The following is a 21,224-nucleotide window of genomic DNA, read 5'->3' on the forward strand; positions in this document are numbered from 1 at the left end:
TCCTGTTTAAACATGTCTATTCTTGTCTTAAAATGGAAAATTCGATATTGCATCATACTTTGCAGTACAATAGGTTAATGACCGGTCAATGTACTGCAAGGACAAGTACATTAGGTCACTAGGCCAATAGGTCAGTAGGTCAATAGGTCAAGGTAATGTTTGATATTCCCCTAAATAAAGTACCTATTTTTAATATTCCCCTGCAATACTATTTGGGGAACATCCATTGAATGTAAGGGCTAAGGGAAAGCTTAAAGGGAAAGAATGGAGCTTCTTTCCTTCCAGAGGATTCTCCTGAGGGGATGCTAAATATGCTCTCTATGCGGTTCTCTCTCTAGTATATATAAAATCCAGAATTCCCAGTATGTCATGTCTATTTTTGGTTTACTCTCCATCTTCAAGCTTGGAAGTAATCATTAACCCTCACCATACTCACAGGCAAAATTATATTTAAACTATTTAATTAATTTAACTTTAACTTATCAATATGGATCCTATAACTTTACTTCTTGAAATGCCTGAAGTTGATTTAAATGCTATCTTTGAGGCTATACCTGAAAAGATAGATTCATCTTGCCAAACTGAGAATAATGTCATAGACTTTGACTCATTGGTTCCTTTAGGAAGATCTATTCAAATAGCTAATCTTATTGGTATGTGTCTTCAAGATAGGAAAGCACATAAAGGTTTTAAACCTGGCCAAGTAACTAAATTATTGAAGCTTGTTAAGAAAAGTCCAGCTTTGAAAGACTTTGAGCCCCTAATTAATGACATAAAGGATTTTACCCCAATGGAATTATCTCAGCTTTTATTCTTTACTGAATGCATTTGCTGCATAGAATAAACTTATAAAGATATGTTTAATTTAATGTTGTACATATTTATATTATTAATGTATTTATCTAGTATTATTTCTTATTATGTAAAAGACAATTTGATGTGTAATTATTTAATTCATTTTACTATGCCAATAAAATCATAAAGTAATCAAGTTTTAATTCCTAATTTATATTAAAATTGTAACCCCAAAAACCGACCTATAAAACTAATTGTAGAGTAGCTTTGATTCTTTTAAGAATATAATTAGTTATAGAGTAGCTTCGTCAAATTACAGACTTAAATAAGAATTATGGAGTAAAACTTTGCTTTATTTAAAAGCTACCTAGATAACCAACTCTTACCTGCACTTAGCTTTCCAGGAGAGCATTGTATAGGTCACATGGTCACTTTGATTCAGTATCAGAAAATCACTGCCTAAAATAGGTATAACTTGTTATATAGATATTAAACAATGGACTAAAGGGAAATAGGGTATATATGTGAGACTAGCATCATAGACTAATATAGCTTAGATCAGACTATGAGCTTTTCTCATTAAGCACATGGACGAGTGGTTTCCAAATACAAAATCTGAACCAACCAATTGTTAAATTTAGTCTTAAGATAAATAGTTAAGTAAACGTGGCACTACGGAAACCGCCCTCGTGCCATCATGTGGCGCAACGTCCGATATAAGAATTAATTTTCTTTGCCCGGAGGGGAAAATATATGTAAATATTTCCTTAAAAATTACAAAAAATACTCCTATATATATGTTTAATCATCTAATATGTAAAAGAATTAAATACACATCAATTGCCTATCTATGTATAATTTTGTATATGGCACATGTCAAATTTTGAATGACTATGCTAAAATGTTCCCATGAACATAGAAAAAAATTAAATTTTGAAAATAGCAAAATCAAAATATTCTTTATTAATTTTACCTTTAAAATATAAATTAGTAGTAATTTAAAAAGAATAGATAAAACATATTTGCTAAAATCATACTTTAAGCTGTATTTGATGAACACTTTGGCGATCAATCAAATCTATCAATTGTTTAGATCTAGAACACAAATTCAAAACAGCAAACGTTTACACAGTAAACACAGCAAAAAAAATTTAATTTTATATTTAAAAGTTTTACATCTTAGAGAAAAACTTAATTAAATAATCAAATATGATTATTGGTTTGAGTAAACAAACTATTTTACTCAAAATTACATCATCAGTGCAAAAAAATATTAATAGACATACTTATCTAGTATCTTTATTGTAAATACACAACTAGATATTTGAAATTTAGACAAAACGCTCTAAAAAGCAAATATAATCTAAATACGTATAGTACGTATTTTATAGTATCTTTTCCGAAAGAGTTTCAGGAAATTTTAGATTAAAATGTAAAATGCAAATTGTAAAATGACAGCGTACGTGAATATTATCAATATCACTGATGAAAATAAAGTAAGATTTAATTATTTAAGAAAGAAAACGCTAATTAAAGTTAAGGAAAATTTACATAAATAGTTTATATATAAAATAAAACTAACTCACAGTATAAACAATTCTACTGAAGATATCAAAATACGCACACACACATACAAAGAGAGGATATAATACAGCCAACTTCTCACAGCAAATTTTGGAAAATATTCAGGTTGTTCTATTTATAGGACAAAATTGTTTGTACAACTATTTTACATTGCTTACTAATACTTTTTATAATCTGTTTAACTCTAGCAATAACTATCTATAACCCCAAATTATTAGATACTTTTGCTAAACTATTATTAGATCTTTTCTCTACCGTTAAAGAACTTTTTCAGGTTATACATAATAAAATAAGCAATTATGTTTAAAAAGGGAGATAAAAAGTCTGAAAAGGACACCTTTAATCTCCGAGAAATTGGTGTAGCTCTTAACGATACGGAGGGCCCTGTGGCAAGCTCGTCTGGTATTGTTAACGAAAGTAGAACCGAACCGATATTTGAACGAAATGCATCAGCATCGCGACCACACACACGCGAAAGTTCACGAGACCGTGGATCGGTTCATGATAACGGTTTTGATGATTTGGTGAACGATATACGCCATGACCCAGCATTTGCGCAGACATTTGACGGACTTGGCAGAATAATTGTAGGAAATATAGCACAGCTTAAAGAACTATCAAAGAAAGCTAATGTGCCCTACATAAAGGACCTAGATAACATAATTCTAGATTATAACGATTACAAACATGATTTGGATAAAGCCATTGAGAGTCGCATAAATAATCATGTTGATAGTACACTTGGTAGTATAGATAAAATACTTAACCAAAAGCTTTTAGATAGGGAACTTGCGTATCATGATCAAACAGAAACGATCACACCACCCACGTTATTTGCAGAAAACGATGTACTCCTAGATAATGCAGCAAAAATTTCAGCTGCCAATAATGCGTTCCCTACTAAACGTAAGTTTTCGGGCTCAACTAATCCTGGCCAGCCAACTATAGTAGAATTTTTGACTAATCTTAACCTTGCCCAAAAGAAATGTAATCTAAGTCAGAAAGAGTTTACAGAATATCTAAACCTTTGCTGTACTGGGGAGGTATTTGAAGATGTAGCTTGTATGATTGATTGTAGTAAAACGCTCCCAGAAATATATCAATCATTACTTATACAATTTGATAAGCGACTAAAACCAAAGGAAGCCAAGAAGGCTTTAGATACATATAAACCTCCATTTGGAGCTTCACTGAATTCAGTAACATCAGACATAATGAAATACGGAAAAAGAGCGGCTTTGCAATATAAAAAAGAGGCACAATCCGCAGCATACGATGCGTTATGCACACAAGCCTTAATAGAAAACTTACCTGAATCTGCACAAATATTAGCAGAAAACTGCTTAAACGAATTAAATAGCAGGATGGCCACAATACCTACATTTGCTGACTTAACTCGAGCCTTAACAAAATATGGCTCTACGATCGATCGAGAACTTAGACGCTATGGGCGTTATAGAATGGAAAGGAGTAATGGGCATACTTATCACTCTAAGACAGATCCTAAGCAGAGAAACATAAGAAGTGCACAAATAAATTATATGGATAAAGTTTCTCACGGGAGGAATGACTTGAGAGATGTAAGGTACAGAAGAGGAAATGGTAAGGAACAACCTTCTAACCCATTGGTGAAACGTAATTTTAATACTAACAAAAGGTACCGTACTCAGCACCCTACGTTAGATACGCGACAATATAATAATAATAACAATAGAAGAAATATAAGATATAGTTCTTATGAAAGAAATAATCGTTCATCTTACCCCTCAAACACAGGTTTGAGTGGTGTACCACATTGTTCCTTATGTGGGAAAAATAATCACAAACCAAATGATGTATGTTACGCTATGAGGGACGACTCAGGCAAAGTCGTTACAGCGTACCCAAGTCAAGGACCCTGCGGAATATGTAAGAAGCAGGATGTAACTCTATTCCACGCACCAGAAGTGTGCTTTAACAGGCCAATTATAAAACGACTCAAAGAACAAGGACTGCTCCAATGGCCAACTCTTGCAGAAAGGGAGGAGCTAAAGAGATACTCTACAGGTAAATTTAATAATCAACAATAACAATCAACAACAGGGACTACTACCTTAAATGTAAATATGTTAAGAATAAGTAAAATTCAAAACAATGACGATTGTAATGAACATACTTCTAATTTATTTATTTATAATATTGATGATGACATTGGTAAGAAACTATATATTCCTTGTTATATAGAGTATCATAGTGATACACCTCAAAGAGTAATTGCATTTGTAGACACGGGAGCTGATTTAAATATTATACAAATGGATTATCTTCTTAGATTATTCCCTGAATTGAGTGGGAAATACATTGCCTCTAAATTACAGAAAACAAAATATCAATTAAAAGGTTACACAGGACATAAGATTCCAATACTTGGTGTAACGCAAATATCAGTTGCACTTTATAATAGTACAACCTATCAAAATCTTACCATGTATGTAGTAGACAGCCCTGGCCAATTACAAACACCTTTAATAATTAGTTTAAAGACCTTAGGCTTATTCAAGGTCAAAATGCAATTTGAAACGATTATCAATGAAACTGTACCCTATTTAGAATCCGAAAATAAACGAGTTCTTACATATTATTATAATGACATACAATTGAACCAATGTTTTGGCTTTGTCGAAAACTTTCTCTCTAATGAAGTACGAGAAGTACAATTTATCATTGCCCCATGTACGGCATTGACATTAGATGACAAAGTATTGATTTCCCAGGATAATATCCCGTATCATATTCAATCGGAGTTAAGAATTTGTCCATCAACTTCGATAATTACACTACAAAATGGAGAATATATAGCCAAAGCATTAGTTAAGAACATAGGATCAAAAACTTTTACAGGAGCAATCAAAGCAAATGTTGACTTATGTACAGACGATACCTATACAGAGAAAGCTTCCCATGAAAAGGTCATGGAATTACAAAAAATGAAAGCGACCATTTTTACCGAATGTTATCCTCAACATAACAATGAAGCAGGTATACGTGAAGTAACTATTTCACGAATTCCTGATGTTCAACCAGGGGTCTGCAAACAGATCCCTAAAAATCTTTATAACATAAATGTTGATTTTCCGGATACTAAACGTTTTCCTTCCAATCCTGATGCAGTCAATAACGATGTAAAGGATCTAGCAAAGTCTCTAACAGAAGAACGTTATCCTATTGAGGAGACACCAAATACTAAAACTCCTGAGGAAATAGCAACATATTATGATCCAGAACAATCAATTCAATTAGGTTTTAGGGATAATTTAAAACCTCTTACACTAGAAGAAATGGAACCTGAAGGACTTACAATTCCATCTTCTATTTTACAAACACCTAGCGACATTGTTAAAGAGGAAAATTTTGACCCAGAAATATGGAAATATGTTAAAGATGTCTTTATTGATACTTACCCTAGCGTTATTGCCAGACACACGCTAGACACAGGTAGAATATCTGACACATTGGGGTTTTACCGAATTAAGTTAAAACCTAATGTTGTCCTACCAGCAAATAAAAAGATTTATTATAACTCACCGCTTGAATCACAAGCATTACGTGATGTCTTGGAAGCCCTAATTAAACAAGACGTTATCATAAAAGCAGCCTGTAAAGGGGATAAATTACCATCTTTTGCTTCACCAGCATTCTTAGTCAAAAAGGCTTCAAATTCGAGCTCAGCTCGCCTTGTAGTGGACTTTAAACTTATTAATGAATGTATTGCAGCTGAAACAGTATCAATACCAAATTTTGCATCAATTGTCAATAACCTTCGTGGAGCAGGATGCTATTCTAGTTTAGATTTAAAAAATGCCTTTAATTCAATCTCGATTCACCCTGACTCACAACCGTTAACGCAATTTGTTTGCCAATTTGGGTGTTTTTACTTTAAACGACTTCCCACTGGAATGAATGTAAGTCCAAACTGTCTAAACCGTTTTTGTGACAGAATGCTTAATTATAGCCCCAAAAAGGATGATAAAGATAACGTTATTCAGGATGAAGATAATTATCCCATCATGGAAGCCAATAAGCTTGATGGTTGCGAAATATTTTATGACGATCTAATAATCTTTAGTAACCCCATGCCAACATTTGATGAAACCATTAAGGAACATTTTAAATTACTTAAAGTTATTGTGGGAAGATTAGCATTTCATAATGCTAAAATTGACATAAAGAAATTAGTTGTTGCAAAATTTAAAATTTCCTTCCTTGGGTGGATTATTTCTAACAATTTTATAATTGCGGACCCAAAACGAATTGAAAAATTAAAAGAAGTAAAATTTCCAAGGTCATCTACAGGAATGAGATCATTTATTGGACTGGTAAACTCATTTCGATTAGCAGCAGGATTTGATTCATTACGATTTGTACACAAATTGACCCCACTCACATCTTCCAGACTTGAACGATTTCAACCTACAGAGGAGCAAAGAATAGTCTTTGAAAAATTACGTGATCAAATGACATCCTCTCCTTTATTTTGTAAAGTATGTTTACCAGGATCAAGTAAAATTTTGTGTACAGATGCAGCAAGTGAGAACTATGCATGTTATTCAGCTGTTTTGTTGCAACATGTCCCTGCTAAATATCCCAAAGAAATACTTCCAGACTACCTCTATCTTGATGATAAAACGCATCGTATCATTTTTGATAATAAACTGCCTTGTCGACCTATTAGAAATATTAGACCTAATGAAGATCATAAGGAATACAGGAAATGTCTTGATATTAAACTCCCACCTGAGTTTGATTATCTGGAACACCCAACCCTTGGATATGATGAAATGTCCAATTCATTAGGAGAGTCATTGCAGACTATGCTAATAGCGCATAGGTGTTCGACCAACTATCTTCAAATATGTGAAGATATTTGCAAATATATTAAGACATCAATTATCTATCTCCAACTCTTAAATCATCAATTCAAAAATGATAAACAACAGTTAAATAATCATTTAGACTGTATCAAAAATGGCACCCTACTGATAGACGATAAATTATATATATTTCATGCTATTTCTAAAGTACTACACCGAAAAATGAAAGTAGTAAATTCTACCCTAGCATATGAGGGAATGCCAGTAATAACATTCGATAGCGGATCTAAGGCCCCACCATTTTTCTTTCTTTTATACTTAGTAAAGGGAAGATTTGTGGTCAGACCAACTCTTTTAGATGCCTATAGCGAGTACAGCTTATCTAGACACCGAGGAAGTCTAGAAGTCATTCTGTACTTTACTAAAAATATACCAGAAGAAACTAGGAAGTGCAAAATTTTAGATTTGGAGTTATTCAGCCTTCTAAACTCATTGAGAGCATGTAAAAAGTTAGTAGGCCATGATCCATTCTTGGCATTAGTTGACTCTAAACCATTATACTTTCTATATAATTCTGATGTATATGACAGCATAACGAAAATAAACCGTTGGGGACATAAGATAAAACATGATTTTCCCCAAATAATCCTAAAATTTATAGGTACAAAGTCTAACCCAGCAGACTATCTAAGTCGCAAATATGATGTACCCAAAGTAGATCTAGTAAAACTTCGAGTACCCAAATTTGTAAATAATTTGCTGGACGAAGCCATACCCTCTGATAGGGAATTCACACTTAATGAATGGATCCAATGGGTAGCGGAAAACAAAAACTATTTGGAATATTGTGTTCCAAAAGAAGATCGGCCAAAGACAAATACATTCAAAATAGCAACACTCGATGTAGCGTTAAAATACTCAAAACGCAATGTCAAGAACATCTTTAATCCAATTAGGTCTTTAGAAAAGATTTTGACTCATGAACATATAATTAAGCAACAACAAGCAGACTTAGGGACACTATATACACATTGTGAAAGCGCCCCTAATCATATATTCACTGATAAAGAATTTACTTATTCTTTAAATAATGGACTATTGTATATCCAAGAGAAGGACGGACACCTTAAAATAATGATACCAGACTCATTATTGGCTTCATATGTTGCTATGGCCCACCTTACTGGAAATCACACAGGATATGAGCGTATGATAACTATACTTGAAAATTATTATCATACAGAATTAAACAAATCTTGTAGACGTTTCTCAAGAATCTGTTTTGCCTGTCAATTATGTAATGCAAACAATAGACAGCATAAATTGCAAACTTTTCCGCTAACATCATATCCATGTGAAACGCTATATATGGATCTTATGGAAAATATAGGACCATCCGGTCAACAAAGTCAATACAATCACATACTCCTGATTAAATGTCCAATTAGTAACTATATGTTACTTATTCCTATGAAGACAAAAACTTCTGAAGAATTTCTACACATTTTTACTACATGTGTATACCAAACCCTCCATCCAAGACAATTATGGTCAGATAATGGAGCATTTATCTCTAAGAAAGAAACATTAGCTACATTAGCTCTGTTAGGGGTAGAAGTAATCTATAGCTCAGCATATTCCCCTATGAGCCATGGATCCATAGAAGTAATGGTTCGCATCTTTAAAAGTAGCTTGCGTAAATATTTAAGTATTGAGAAAAATTTGAACTGGAGCTTGATGGCCCCAATTATATCTCATTTACATAACTCAGCAAAAGTATCGAAAAGCAAATATAGCCCTTATGAAATTCTGTATGGGCAGGATAATCACTTATCCTCAGGATATCTTGATCAAACAACATTACCGCAACTCCATCCCTCTATACAAAACCAAAAACAGGGATTGGAAACTAAGAATAAGCAACTCAAACAAATATTGAAAGAGGTACAAGATCGTATTGAGAAAGAACGAGATCAAAGGACAAATAATCGTAACAAAACTAGAATAACCAGACAAATAGAGGTAGGCGACTTCGCCTTTGTCAAGGATTATACCATCCCAAAAGGATCTACAAAACCTTTAAGGACTAAATTCCTCTTAACCCCTTTTGTTGTAATTTATGTCAAACCGGCAACAGTTCTGTTGCATAGACTTACAGATAACCTCGTATTGAACCGTCACAAAAATGATATTAAGAAATACATACCATTTGACCCAGAGTTCACAGATTTACCTCAGGAGGTACTAAAAATCTGTCAACAAACATCATATGACATAACAACTGAAGAATTGGAAGAACTTATCAAAACAGAAGATTTTGACATTGAAAAGTTTGAGGCAAACTCAACTGAGGATGACAAACTTATCAATGAGGAGTTTCTACCACCACTACCAGATGACACAATAATCCAGGAGGATATACCAGAGGATGAGGAGGATGAGGAAAATGAGCCTATCATGACCAGAAGTAGATCGAAAATGGTAACTTTTGCGGAATAAAGAAATTTTAACAGATAAGTACACCATACCTAGACGTACTATAAATAGAACAATTTTAAGTCATGTGGTTTCAACTGATAATCCTCCTACAAATACTCCATCTGTTGTCATCATTTACTTTTCTGTACCCAGATGAGTCTATTAAAACTTATTATAAATATCAAGAATCAATTAAAACTAAGATTGTTTTTAATGTCACCAAACAATTATTAGATATACCATTAAAATTTGACACAGCATGGGATTCGTTGCGTACACCTTTCAACATTAGTTTCAAAGATACTATGAATGCAGGGGACAGTACTCTTTTACAAGCAGAAGACTTTTTTATGACTACTGCTCAAATATCTGACATTGCTAGTAAATATGAAACCTTTGTTGCAGGACTAACGCCAATTCCCCTTGATATTGATATTGCGAGAACCATAAATATACATGTAGATGAAGCCGTTTTAAATCAACGTATCAAAAATATTCAAATAACAACAGCATTTATTGAGATTAAGATGAATGAATCAGTAACACTTGCAAACTTAAAAAAGGATCAAGATAAACTAAGCAAAATGCTACTTGCTTATGATAATCTCAACACTGATGCACATACCTTGCTAAAACAATATGAAAGCTTTTTCAGAACGATTCATCTAACATCTTTTAAAATTATGACTGATTATTTACGTGGTAAAATATTACCAATAAATTCATCTAATGTATTAGATACCCTTAATTATGAATTTTTAAACGCCTACGTTGAAGATAATAATCCAGTATTCATATTACAACTTTACTATCTGAGAAATCCAATCAATTATAAGAAGTTATATTCAATACCGTATAATTCCATATCATTAGATAATAATTATATTATAAACATTGATACGCAACAAATCGAGCAGCTATATACACAAGATCAAATAGCATCAGGCATTGCACAGCACAATGAAAAATGTCTAGAACAAATTAATAACCATGGCAACAATGCCACAAATGTAAAACAAATTATTGAGAATTGTAATTTTATCCAAAACCTAAAACCGTTCCAAACTATCAAGAATGGGCTCATAGTTTATCGTATTTCAAACGATACAATGAAATCAATCAATAATCAGCTTAAAACAAACATAATGCAGAAAGATTTACCATTTGTTTTAACCTTTAATAATACGTTAAACATATATACTTCATTATACGGTAATACTTCAATAACCAGATCGGATAATTTTTCGCAAACATATTCTAACCTTACTTCTGATGAACGTTTGACTATTACAAGGGTAAATGCACATTTCAAAACACAATATGATTTCACTAATCTAGATTTACTGCTACTAGAAAATTATCCTATTATAATAGTCACGATTGTAATAAATATAACATTATTCGCTATATTTTTAATGTTGGCATCAGTAAACAAATGCGTTAAACCTAAGAAAAATGCATTAAGTAAAATGGTAGAAAAGCGTAGGCAGCAGCAAGAGCGAAACCGTCGTGCATATAGGCTTCGCCAATATTAAAACTTTTGATTAATTTGAGCTATTGTACATATAGTATCGTAACAATTTATAAAAAAAAACATTGGCATAGTATCGTATTATTAATCTGTGACTTAGAATTAAGTATAGCCAAATTAATCTACATTATCGTAATTTTCCGTAATAAAAAAAATATTATATTCTGTTTTAACACTGTTTTAACCTAACGTAAAAATAAAAAAATTTTTAGTTTACTTTTGTATCAAAAACGTAACACTATCAGATCACTTGCTTTGGGGGCATTGAATCAGATATGTTAATCCGTAACTAAGGTAAACAAAGAAAAATCGTTTAACGATTACCAAAAAAAAAAAATCTTGAAATATAAAAAAAATATACAAAAAAATATAAACAAAACAAAAAATCAAAAAAAATTTACAAAAAAAGTATATCAAAATCTCAAAAAAAAACTCATATAACAAAGTTTTATTATATTTTTGCTAAATTAAACCCACACCTTTACTATCATATAGCTGTCAAATAATACGCACCCCTTACAAATCAATTTATAAACAAACTAATATTCTGTCATTTTTTTTATAGCCTATACAATATTTATATAATTTTCGCCCACAGTACAACAACCAAACCATGGAATGGAAAATGGAAATGGATCATCTAACGAATCATCTAAAATGGGAAATTGAATCCATATGTAACTATTTGACTGACCTTATCCTACAAAGGAAAAAACTACCTCGCGAACAAGCAACAGCTTTTCATTATATACTAAATATTGCAATAAGGCTTAATGCCATTGATCCAGAAATTAAAAATAAAGAATATGTTTTTAACTTTAACAAATACCACACACCCTCATGGCTTACTATAGCGACAACTCAAAGTCATATTGAAAAAGCCTCTTTAATATTCAAAGCATTTCAAAAAACTCAAATGACAATAATTTTAAAGCCCAATAAGGTATTGTTACTAAAAAGGAATAGAGAAATCATTCTCTATGAAAACTCATTATCTAATAATGCATTATCACCTATATATGATGATAAACCCTTTACTTCAAATTTGTTAAAAAAACGCTACAAACTAACCTAAATTTACACTAAAATAATGTCATACATCACAATATATAACAATATGACACACAGTAGTATAAATATCACGCATTTCCCCATCTTGTATAAGATTAGCAATAGACTTATTACAATTAACCACTAATAATTATACCAAACAGTATTTTTTTTAAAAAATAACAAGAAAAGCTAATACACTCGTTATTTTATAATAAAATTCATAAACCAAATTGACCTTAAATATCTAACATCATACTCATACATTGTTATAATAATAACAATAAACTCTTATCATAAATCTATTTTCATAATACAAACAAATTTTCGCTAATTTTTTTTGCTGAAAGGGGTAATTATACTTAATAAAGTATTTTATTAAGTAAAATAGTTTTATTGCAACAAAAAAACTAACAAAAATCTTTTTACTAATCTCAATTATAAAAAAAATACCTAATACTTTTCTTTGTAGCCAATATTTAAGGTATCAATCAAAAGTTGTCTTTAAAATTAGGTATTAATTGTAGTAAACAAGGGTAAATTGATATTTAGTCTTACTTTGACTTTGGCAATATGCCTAATCAAATCCACAGAGATCTCTTTCATCTTCTAGGCATTTTTTTTAATTTTTTAAAAAAACAAACATTTTTTCTGAAAAAATATATATGAATAATCAAAAGAAATCTTTTTGGTGGTATTTTTATTTATAAAGGTCCGAATAATTAACAAGTAAATATAGATATAGTAACAGAGTTTCAGATAAGTTAAGAGCAGCTGCGCTCCTAGCAAAATACGGGTAAAATAAAGTAGCTTTGTAGTTATTAAAATTTTGTTGAAATTTGTAGGTACATTATTTATACAGTGAACACAAATACTGAAAATTGAAAGTGAATAAAAATATTTTTTTTCTCCACATGTTAAAAAAAAAGTGTTTGAAAATCTAAACTTGTATTATAAAAAAAAAACGCATCTTAATATAAAAAATTGTCTTGACTATTTTTACATTAGAAAATTTGTCATATTTACCTTATTGAAAGGAATGGTTATTATTAGAAACAAAAGTTTAATAAACATACTTTATCAGGTCTATACATTAGAAACAGTCCATACATTTACCTTACTGAACATAAAACTTAAAATAATGAACTATTTTTATAAAATTCTGAGAAAAGTTTAACGTCAAATATGTATAAATATAAAAGCTTTACACATCCTTACTTGAAAGTTATATAGAGATTCAAAGAAAAAAAACTTCACACAAATTAAACAAGGATAGCAATATTGCTACCCAGTAATTTATATACATAGATATTGTTTCACAAATATTTTTTTGAGCCAGGCTAGCTAAACAGCTAACCACGATTAAGGTACTTGAATGTGTAATTGGAATGGTTATATAGCTAACCACTAATTTTAGGTACATGTTACATAAGCGTTTGTTTAATCTAATAAGCGTAGGTATTAACAGGAATTTTACGACTCTTTAATTAGTAGTAATATTTAAACAACTTTAAAATAATAGGATAGCCTATAATATATTGCGTGTAACAAATATCCTTTAAAACCAGTACAGCTTGATTCAAACAGAATATTTAAATAGAATTAAGCACATATTGTTCATAATTATAACTGTATAATTGACTTTTACTTTAAAAAGTTTGTTACATAAATGTTTACGAAAGAAATGAGCATAGGTAATATTAATAGAAAGATTATATCACGTTTCTTTTTGGTTAGAAATATTTCACAAATTTTAAAATCTCTTCTGACATGGAATAGTATTGCAATCACAGGTATTCTGTTTTAAATATGGAAAACTTTGAATATCACATAAATCTGACATTGAGATTCTCATTTTTTGGAAATAACAGTCTCGTTTAAATTTTGGTATACTTTGACTGATGTACGATTACTTCGGCGTAAAGTCATAGGTATTGTATCAACAGAACTTTGTTTAGGAGAATCACTTAATTTTCTTCCGATACTGGAAAAAAATTCCTTCATTTTGTTTAACTTCTGGGCACTCTCAGCAACATCCTAGAAAACAAAAAATGTATGAAAATTTTAAAGTATTTACCTAGGGTCAATATCTAAGACAAGTTGTATTAAATGTTATTAAATTATACATACACACACTCATACACACATTGAAACCCGACAGGTAAAACAAATGTATTACACACACTCACACACATATTGAAAACCAGCAGGTAAAACATATGTATTACACACACACTCAAACACACACACAGATTAAAATCGACAGGTAAACCATACACAAAATACCCAGATAAGGTATTATATAAGGTAAATTTACTCACATTTTAACATACCTCGTTGGTATAGCCATGAAATTCTGGATCAGAATTTTCCTCCAGGTTGTTTGTGACAGAACCATCCTTGTCAACCAGAGTCTGCTCCCTGCTGCTAAGCTCCACCTCCTCCATCAAACTGGGCTTGTTGCTCGACATTGGGGTCGAGACTTCCAGGGGCTCAAAGTTCTTGTTGATTAATGTCCTGTTTGCCTCTTTATCTATGGTTTCTAGTTGTGTTTGTAATGCAGTCTCAGGTATGTCACACAACAATCCAGGTTTGGATGCACTGTATACAGGCACACCACATCTTACAGATTCACCTCTTATCTCAGCAGCCAAATATTCACGAATCAATCTGGAATCATTATCAACATTTTGGGCCAGGCTAGTTTCTGGAATAGGAGGATGTGCGTCTACAGAACAACCCACAATTTTAGCAGCTGGACGGCCTTCCACTAAGTCTTTGTTGCGAACCGTATACAATTTCTAGAAAAATATCTATATTAGAAAAAAAATTGGAAAAATATTCCCAGGTGAATATATAAGTCCATCTCCTAAAATTAAAAACTTATATTATTAAAATAGGATATAAAAGCCAAAAATCTCTTCCTAAACAAAATATTAATATATCTTTCAGCAAATTTGACATATAGATGTAAGAAACAATTAGACTAACCCACAGACAGACAAGACTTGTAGAAAGAAAACTTTTGCAACTTTTATATTGGTAGGTGTTTAATAAAAACAATATTCAAGGAACAAGTATTTGTTAATTTACATTCTTAGAAAAAAAATATAGGTATTAAATAAAAATGTTTACAAGTTTATTAGATTTAACCTTTAGGGGTAAGATTTGAAACTACCACCTCCTAGCCTAGTTTATAAACATTGTACTCTAACCACTAAAACTTTTAGAGTTCATGGGGAGAGATATATATAAATTACACATATACCAATTAATGTAAATAGATTAAAATCACGCTGTATCTAAGGGGAAAAGCTTTATGAAAACTGAGTAGTTTTTTTTATATATTTTTTTACTAGTTTTAAGAAACGAGTATTTCAATATGAATTAGATTAAAGATAGAGTTTCTCTCACTCTAATAAACAAATTTTATATGAAATGTGTTTAAAATAGTTTTCATTTTTTTTTATATAAGCAAATAGTTTTGAGAAATAAAATGGACAGATTTGAAAAAATAGTTTTTTTTCTCTCACATCATTTAGTTAAATGGTCACAGGCAAAGTCGAGGTTACTACAGAATTATAAGCATTTACCTTGTTTTGAGGGGCGTCCTGGAAAGCTCTAACCCCCTGCCCAGGTTGCATATCCTGGCGATGGTCCACGGAGGTCTGGGAGGTAAGGTTACCTTGTTCCAGGGGGTTCTCCACATTATGGCGATCCCCAACGACCACTGGAGGACAACCAGCAGATGATGTTGTCAATCTCCTTCTCCTCCAACTGGAAAATGTCATACCAATAAATCACATAACATAAAAAAACAAAAAAAACTGAACCTTTAACGACATAAGATTGCCATATATATACACAAAAAAATACACTGACCAGTATAACTTACAATACTTAAAGTTCATCTCTTGCCATTTAAAAAGGAAAAAATAACCTTTCATGCTAAACACATTTTATAAATATTAGTAAAGAAAAATAACATATAAAAAAATAACTTACCCAAAATAAAACAGAGCTCCAAAAACACTCAGACCACATATGGTGGATCCAAGGGTAACTCCCACAGCACCCTCCACGGAAATAGTTAATTTCTCCTCCTCTATGGCCACCTTAATGTTGGGATTCAAAACAGGAGTGGCAGACGATGGTAATTTTATCTCTGATCCCGGCGGTCCAGTGGTTACAAATTCGGGCATAGGTGGTGGTTTCACAGTTTTAGGGTTTTCCAATGATACCCACCATTTTTTATAAAAATCACTTAAATCCCCCATTTTTCTTTAACAAAACAAGCTAACCTTAAAATCTGAAATAAAGAAAACATTAAACAAAATTTTCGAAATTAACAACATATAAAGATAGGTCAATGTAAAGGAAAATTTTAAAAAAAGATAATTTTATCAACACAATACTTATAAAAGTTGCATAAGATTCATGAAAACAATCACACTTTTACAAAAAAATCTACACGGGAGTACTACGGCAGGGACAGGGTTCTGCAAGATTATTTTCTTCAGTTCTTTTGTATTCTTTTCCCCCTTGTTTGGTCACAGAACAACAAACTAAAAAGAGAAAACAGAGTTATTAAGATATGCGCAATAATAGTAACTACGCAACGCATGGGAAAGAATATGCGCCAAAATGCCGCGCATAAATATCAACAATGATAAGTGTTAAAGCTTCCGTATTATTTTAATTAAACGAACACAAGGAATTAAAAGTTTTTAAGGGACATAGGGAAATTTTGGGATCTAGAATCTTTAAATGTAAACTAAGAAAACTTCAATTTAAATCCTAGTTATAAAAAAATATATAATAGCTTAAATTTGAAATGATCAATTATGTTTATATTTCAAAGAAATGATAAGGACTTCAAATTATCTGACATTTATCTATAATTCTACCCCACTCCCTTTTTATTTCCCCCTTTTCATAAACACTCTCACTTCCCCATAAAAGTAATGGGAAACAATTTATCAAGAAATCTAAACTTTAAAATCATAACAAATGAATTTAACTTAATGGAATTTTTAAATTGACTTATTGATTGAAATTATTACACTCAAATTTTAAGATATAAACATTTCTTTTGTAGCGCGGCTACTCTAAAATAAGGAAATAAAATAATATTACCAGCAAATAAAGCTACTAAAATTAGAAGCAGTAGTAGCCAGATGATGGCTTGAGAAAATAATAGTATTTTCTCAGTCTCAGCCCAATCAAACATGAGATTGTCAGTAGAGATTCTAGGAATAAAATAAGGGTTAACAAGTAAAATAAAACACTAAATATAAATCCTAGTTTAAAAAAAAAATTATTATTACCCATTAGGAACAATATCTTCCAATCTTTTTACAGCTAGCATAGGTTCGGCTCTTCTTTCCTCAGCATACCACGTAGTGGGGGTAGCCACAGTGGTCGATGATTTTTCAGTGGATATTATACGAAAATCTTTATATGGATCCCAGCTAACGGACATTTTAACTTATTTCTATGATCTACAAATATTAACTGAGAAAAGTTAGGGTAATTTAATCTTTCATTCATAAAGGAATAGATATGTATTATTTAATTTCTCCCTAAAAAAAAAATAATGTATAATATAGATAGATATATCCATATGTATTAAGGTAAACTTTAAGTCTCTTTTAAGTCTATTTTAAAATAAAAAAAAATTAAAACAAAAAAAATAGGAGAGAACGAAGACCCCAATATCCTGAACGGACAAGGTAAATATTTTTTTAAAAGGTTCCGGTACAGAAGACGACATTTTAAAATTGCTATGACAACTCAATTTTCGGAAATAACTGAACAAATATAATATGAAATAGTTGCTTCTATCTGAATATGTCCCTAGCATTACAGACCAACGGACATTTTTGAACATATCTTATACATTTTAAGCACATTCTTTACTCTAAAAAAATAAATTTTATCTGAAATAATAAGAACAAAAAAAACTAGAAACGAACAATATATTATAAATATTACATTTTATTGTTTTATATATTTAGAATTAGTCAGGTTACAGAACTTACAGGTACGAGATTTTAGAGCTGTCCCACCAGATGAGGTTGAAGAAGCAGTGGATATACTGGTACAACTCATGGAGGCAGAAGACCACCAAGTGGCGGACCAACCTGAAATAGGAAATGTACATCAAGAAGCTGAACTACTGATGAATACAAATCAAAACCTTTATTTATATGAAAATACTGGCTTTGTGGAGAGATTTACACCCACCACGTCCTTCCCTATTTTTAAGTATCCAACCCTACAAAGTAGTATCTTGATGAACCACACCTACCCAAACCAACCAATCACCTACATCGAAGATAAAACCATATTTATGAATCAAGCCTCCATTAATTATTTAAGGGGCTACTCAGTTCCTACCCTCACAGCCCAAATATACAGAATCAACCGGAAACACAGTGATAGGCCCGACACACAATTTTATGAAAGAGCCGGCAACAAGATTACCATGAGGACAGACAACCAGCAGGGATATGGTCTGTACATTCTAGACACCCTACAAACCCAAGGTTTCAACCTACCCTCATACCAAACCAATACAATGGTATCCCTATCATCCAACCCTCCAGAATGTAACCTACAACCTGCCCCTACTCCACACAGACTCAACCCAACCTTAGTCCAATTAAATAGAATTATTTTTACAATAAACCTTCCCACCGAAATGATGCAACCAACCTGTCCCCTTCACCATGAAGCAGTCACCATCAACGTCAATTATAACCCAGAACCCATTCAAAAGCTGAATGATATTAAACCCCTATATCTCCTTAACCCTAACCACCCAATTAGCCAATTATTAATCACCCATCCATTAATCCAGCCTATGACACCACTAATCTACAAAACCTTACATACCCTCCAAGACCTCCACAATTTAATAGATATTGTGCTTACCCACCTTCCCCAACATCTCAAGGACGACATTATACCTCAGATCTCCATATCCACCAATGAGATATTCAGTAACCAACACTACTGTGAAGCTGCATACCTGTATCCACTAGAGACTCCAGATGGTACAACACTGGATGGTTACATCATCACTCCCGACGTTCTGGAGCTAATGATGTTGAAGCGGGCATCAACAGCAAGATACACCACTGTGCTCCACACCACCACCTAAAAGAAACAAATATAGTAAAAATAGTAAAATAAGTAAAAAAAAATAGTTGTATTTGTTGAAAGGGGTATATGATATCCCATCATAAATTAAATTGAAATTTAAACATTTTCTTTGGAACCATTGGTCAAGTCCTTGCCATGTTAATATTAACCTTTTATCATTCTTTTCTGGTATTTAAATGGAAAATCGATATTGCATCATACTTTGCAATACAAGGGTCATTGACAGGTCAATGTACTGTTATGACAAGTACAATAGGTCATTGACAGGTCAATGTACTGTAGAATATTCCCCCTTAAATAAGTACCTATTCCTGTTTAAACATGTCTATTCTTGTCTTAAAATGGAAAATTCGATATTGCATCATACTTTGCAGTACAATAGGTTAATGACCGGTCAATGTACTGCAAGGACAAGTACATTAGGTCACTAGGCCAATAGGTCAGTAGGTCAATAGGTCAAGGTAATGTTTGATATTCCCCTAAATAAAGTACCTATTTTTAATATTCCCCTGCAATACTATTTGGGGAACATCCATTGAATGTAAGGGCTAAGGGAAAGCTTAAAGGGAAAGAATGGAGCTTCTTTCCTTCCAGAGGATTCTCCTGAGGGGATGCTAAATATGCTCTCTATGCGGTTCTCTCTCTAGTATATATAAAATCCAGAATTCCCAGTATGTCATGTCTATTTTTGGTTTACTCTCCATCTTCAAGCTTGGAAGTAATCATTAACCCTCACCATACTCACAGGCAAAATTATATTTAAACTATTTAATTAATTTAACTTTAACTTATCAATATGGATCCTATAACTTTACTTCTTGAAATGCCTGAAGTTGATTTAAATGCTATCTTTGAGGCTATACCTGAAAAGATAGATTCATCTTGCCAAACTGAGAATAATGTCATAGACTTTGACTCATTGGTTCCTTTAGGAAGATCTATTCAAATAGCTAATCTTATTGGTATGTGTCTTCAAGATAGGAAAGCACATAAAGGTTTTAAACCTGGCCAAGTAACTAAATTACTGAAGCTTGTTAAGAAAAGTCCAGCTTTGAAAGACTTTGAGCCCCTAATTAATGACATAAAGGATTTTACCCCAATGGAATTATCTCAGCTTTTATTCTTTACTGAATGCATTTGCTGCATAGAATAAACTTATAAAGATATGTTTAATTTAATGTTGTACATATTTATATTATTAATGTATTTATCTAGTATTATTTCTTATTATGTAAAAGACAATTTGATGTGTAATTATTTAATTCATTTTACTATGCCAATAAAATCATAAAGTAATCAAGTTTTAATTCCTAATTTATATTAAAATTGTAACCCCAAAAACCGACCTATAAAACTAATTGTAGAGTAGCTTTGATTCTTTTAAGAATATAATTAGTTATAGAGTAGCTTCGTCAAATTACAGACTTAAATAAGAATTATGGAGTAAAACTTTGCTTTATTTAAAAGCTACCTAGATAACCAACTCTTACCTGCACTTAGCTTTCCAGGAGAGCATTGTATAGGTCACATGGTCACTTTGATTCAGTATCAGAAAATCACTGCCTAAAATAGGTATAACTTGTTATATAGATATTAAACAATGGACTAAAGGGAAATAGGGTATATATGTGAGACTAGCATCATAGACTAATATAGCTTAGATCAGACTATGAGCTTTTCTCATTAAGCACATGGACGAGTGGTTTCCAAATACAAAATCTGAACCAACCAATTGTTAAATTTAGTCTTAAGATAAATAGTTAAGTAAA

At 31.7% G+C, this 21,224-nt stretch overlaps 1 protein-coding gene across 2 annotated transcripts; it reads right to left on the reverse strand.

The window, feature by feature from the left end:
* Positions 1–978: 978 nt before the first annotated feature.
* LOC145314710 (uncharacterized) lies at positions 979–18,219 on the reverse strand. Of its 2 annotated transcripts, none has more exons than XM_080154735.1 (7): positions 17,616–18,219; positions 17,425–17,537; positions 16,294–16,853; positions 15,882–16,065; positions 14,622–15,089; positions 12,847–14,325; positions 979–1,254 (listed from the first exon to the last, which is right to left on the reverse strand). In XM_080154735.1, exons 3-6 carry the CDS (start codon positions 16,563–16,565, stop codon positions 14,140–14,142), a joined length of 1,110 nt encoding a protein of 369 aa, XP_080010861.1. In that variant the 5' UTR covers positions 16,566–16,853; positions 17,425–17,537; positions 17,616–18,219; the 3' UTR covers positions 979–1,254; positions 12,847–14,139. The 2 variants fall into 2 exon arrangements, with proteins under 2 accessions (XP_080010861.1, XP_080010862.1); XM_080154736.1 differs by having other exon boundaries at positions 14,610–15,089.
* Positions 18,220–21,224: the final 3,005 nt, after the last annotated feature.

This window comes from Acartia tonsa, chromosome 3, assembly GCF_053477335.1.
Source record: "Acartia tonsa isolate MP-2025a chromosome 3, ASM5347733v1, whole genome shotgun sequence".
In the NCBI taxonomy this organism is placed as follows: Eukaryota; Metazoa; Arthropoda; class Copepoda; order Calanoida; family Acartiidae; genus Acartia; species Acartia tonsa.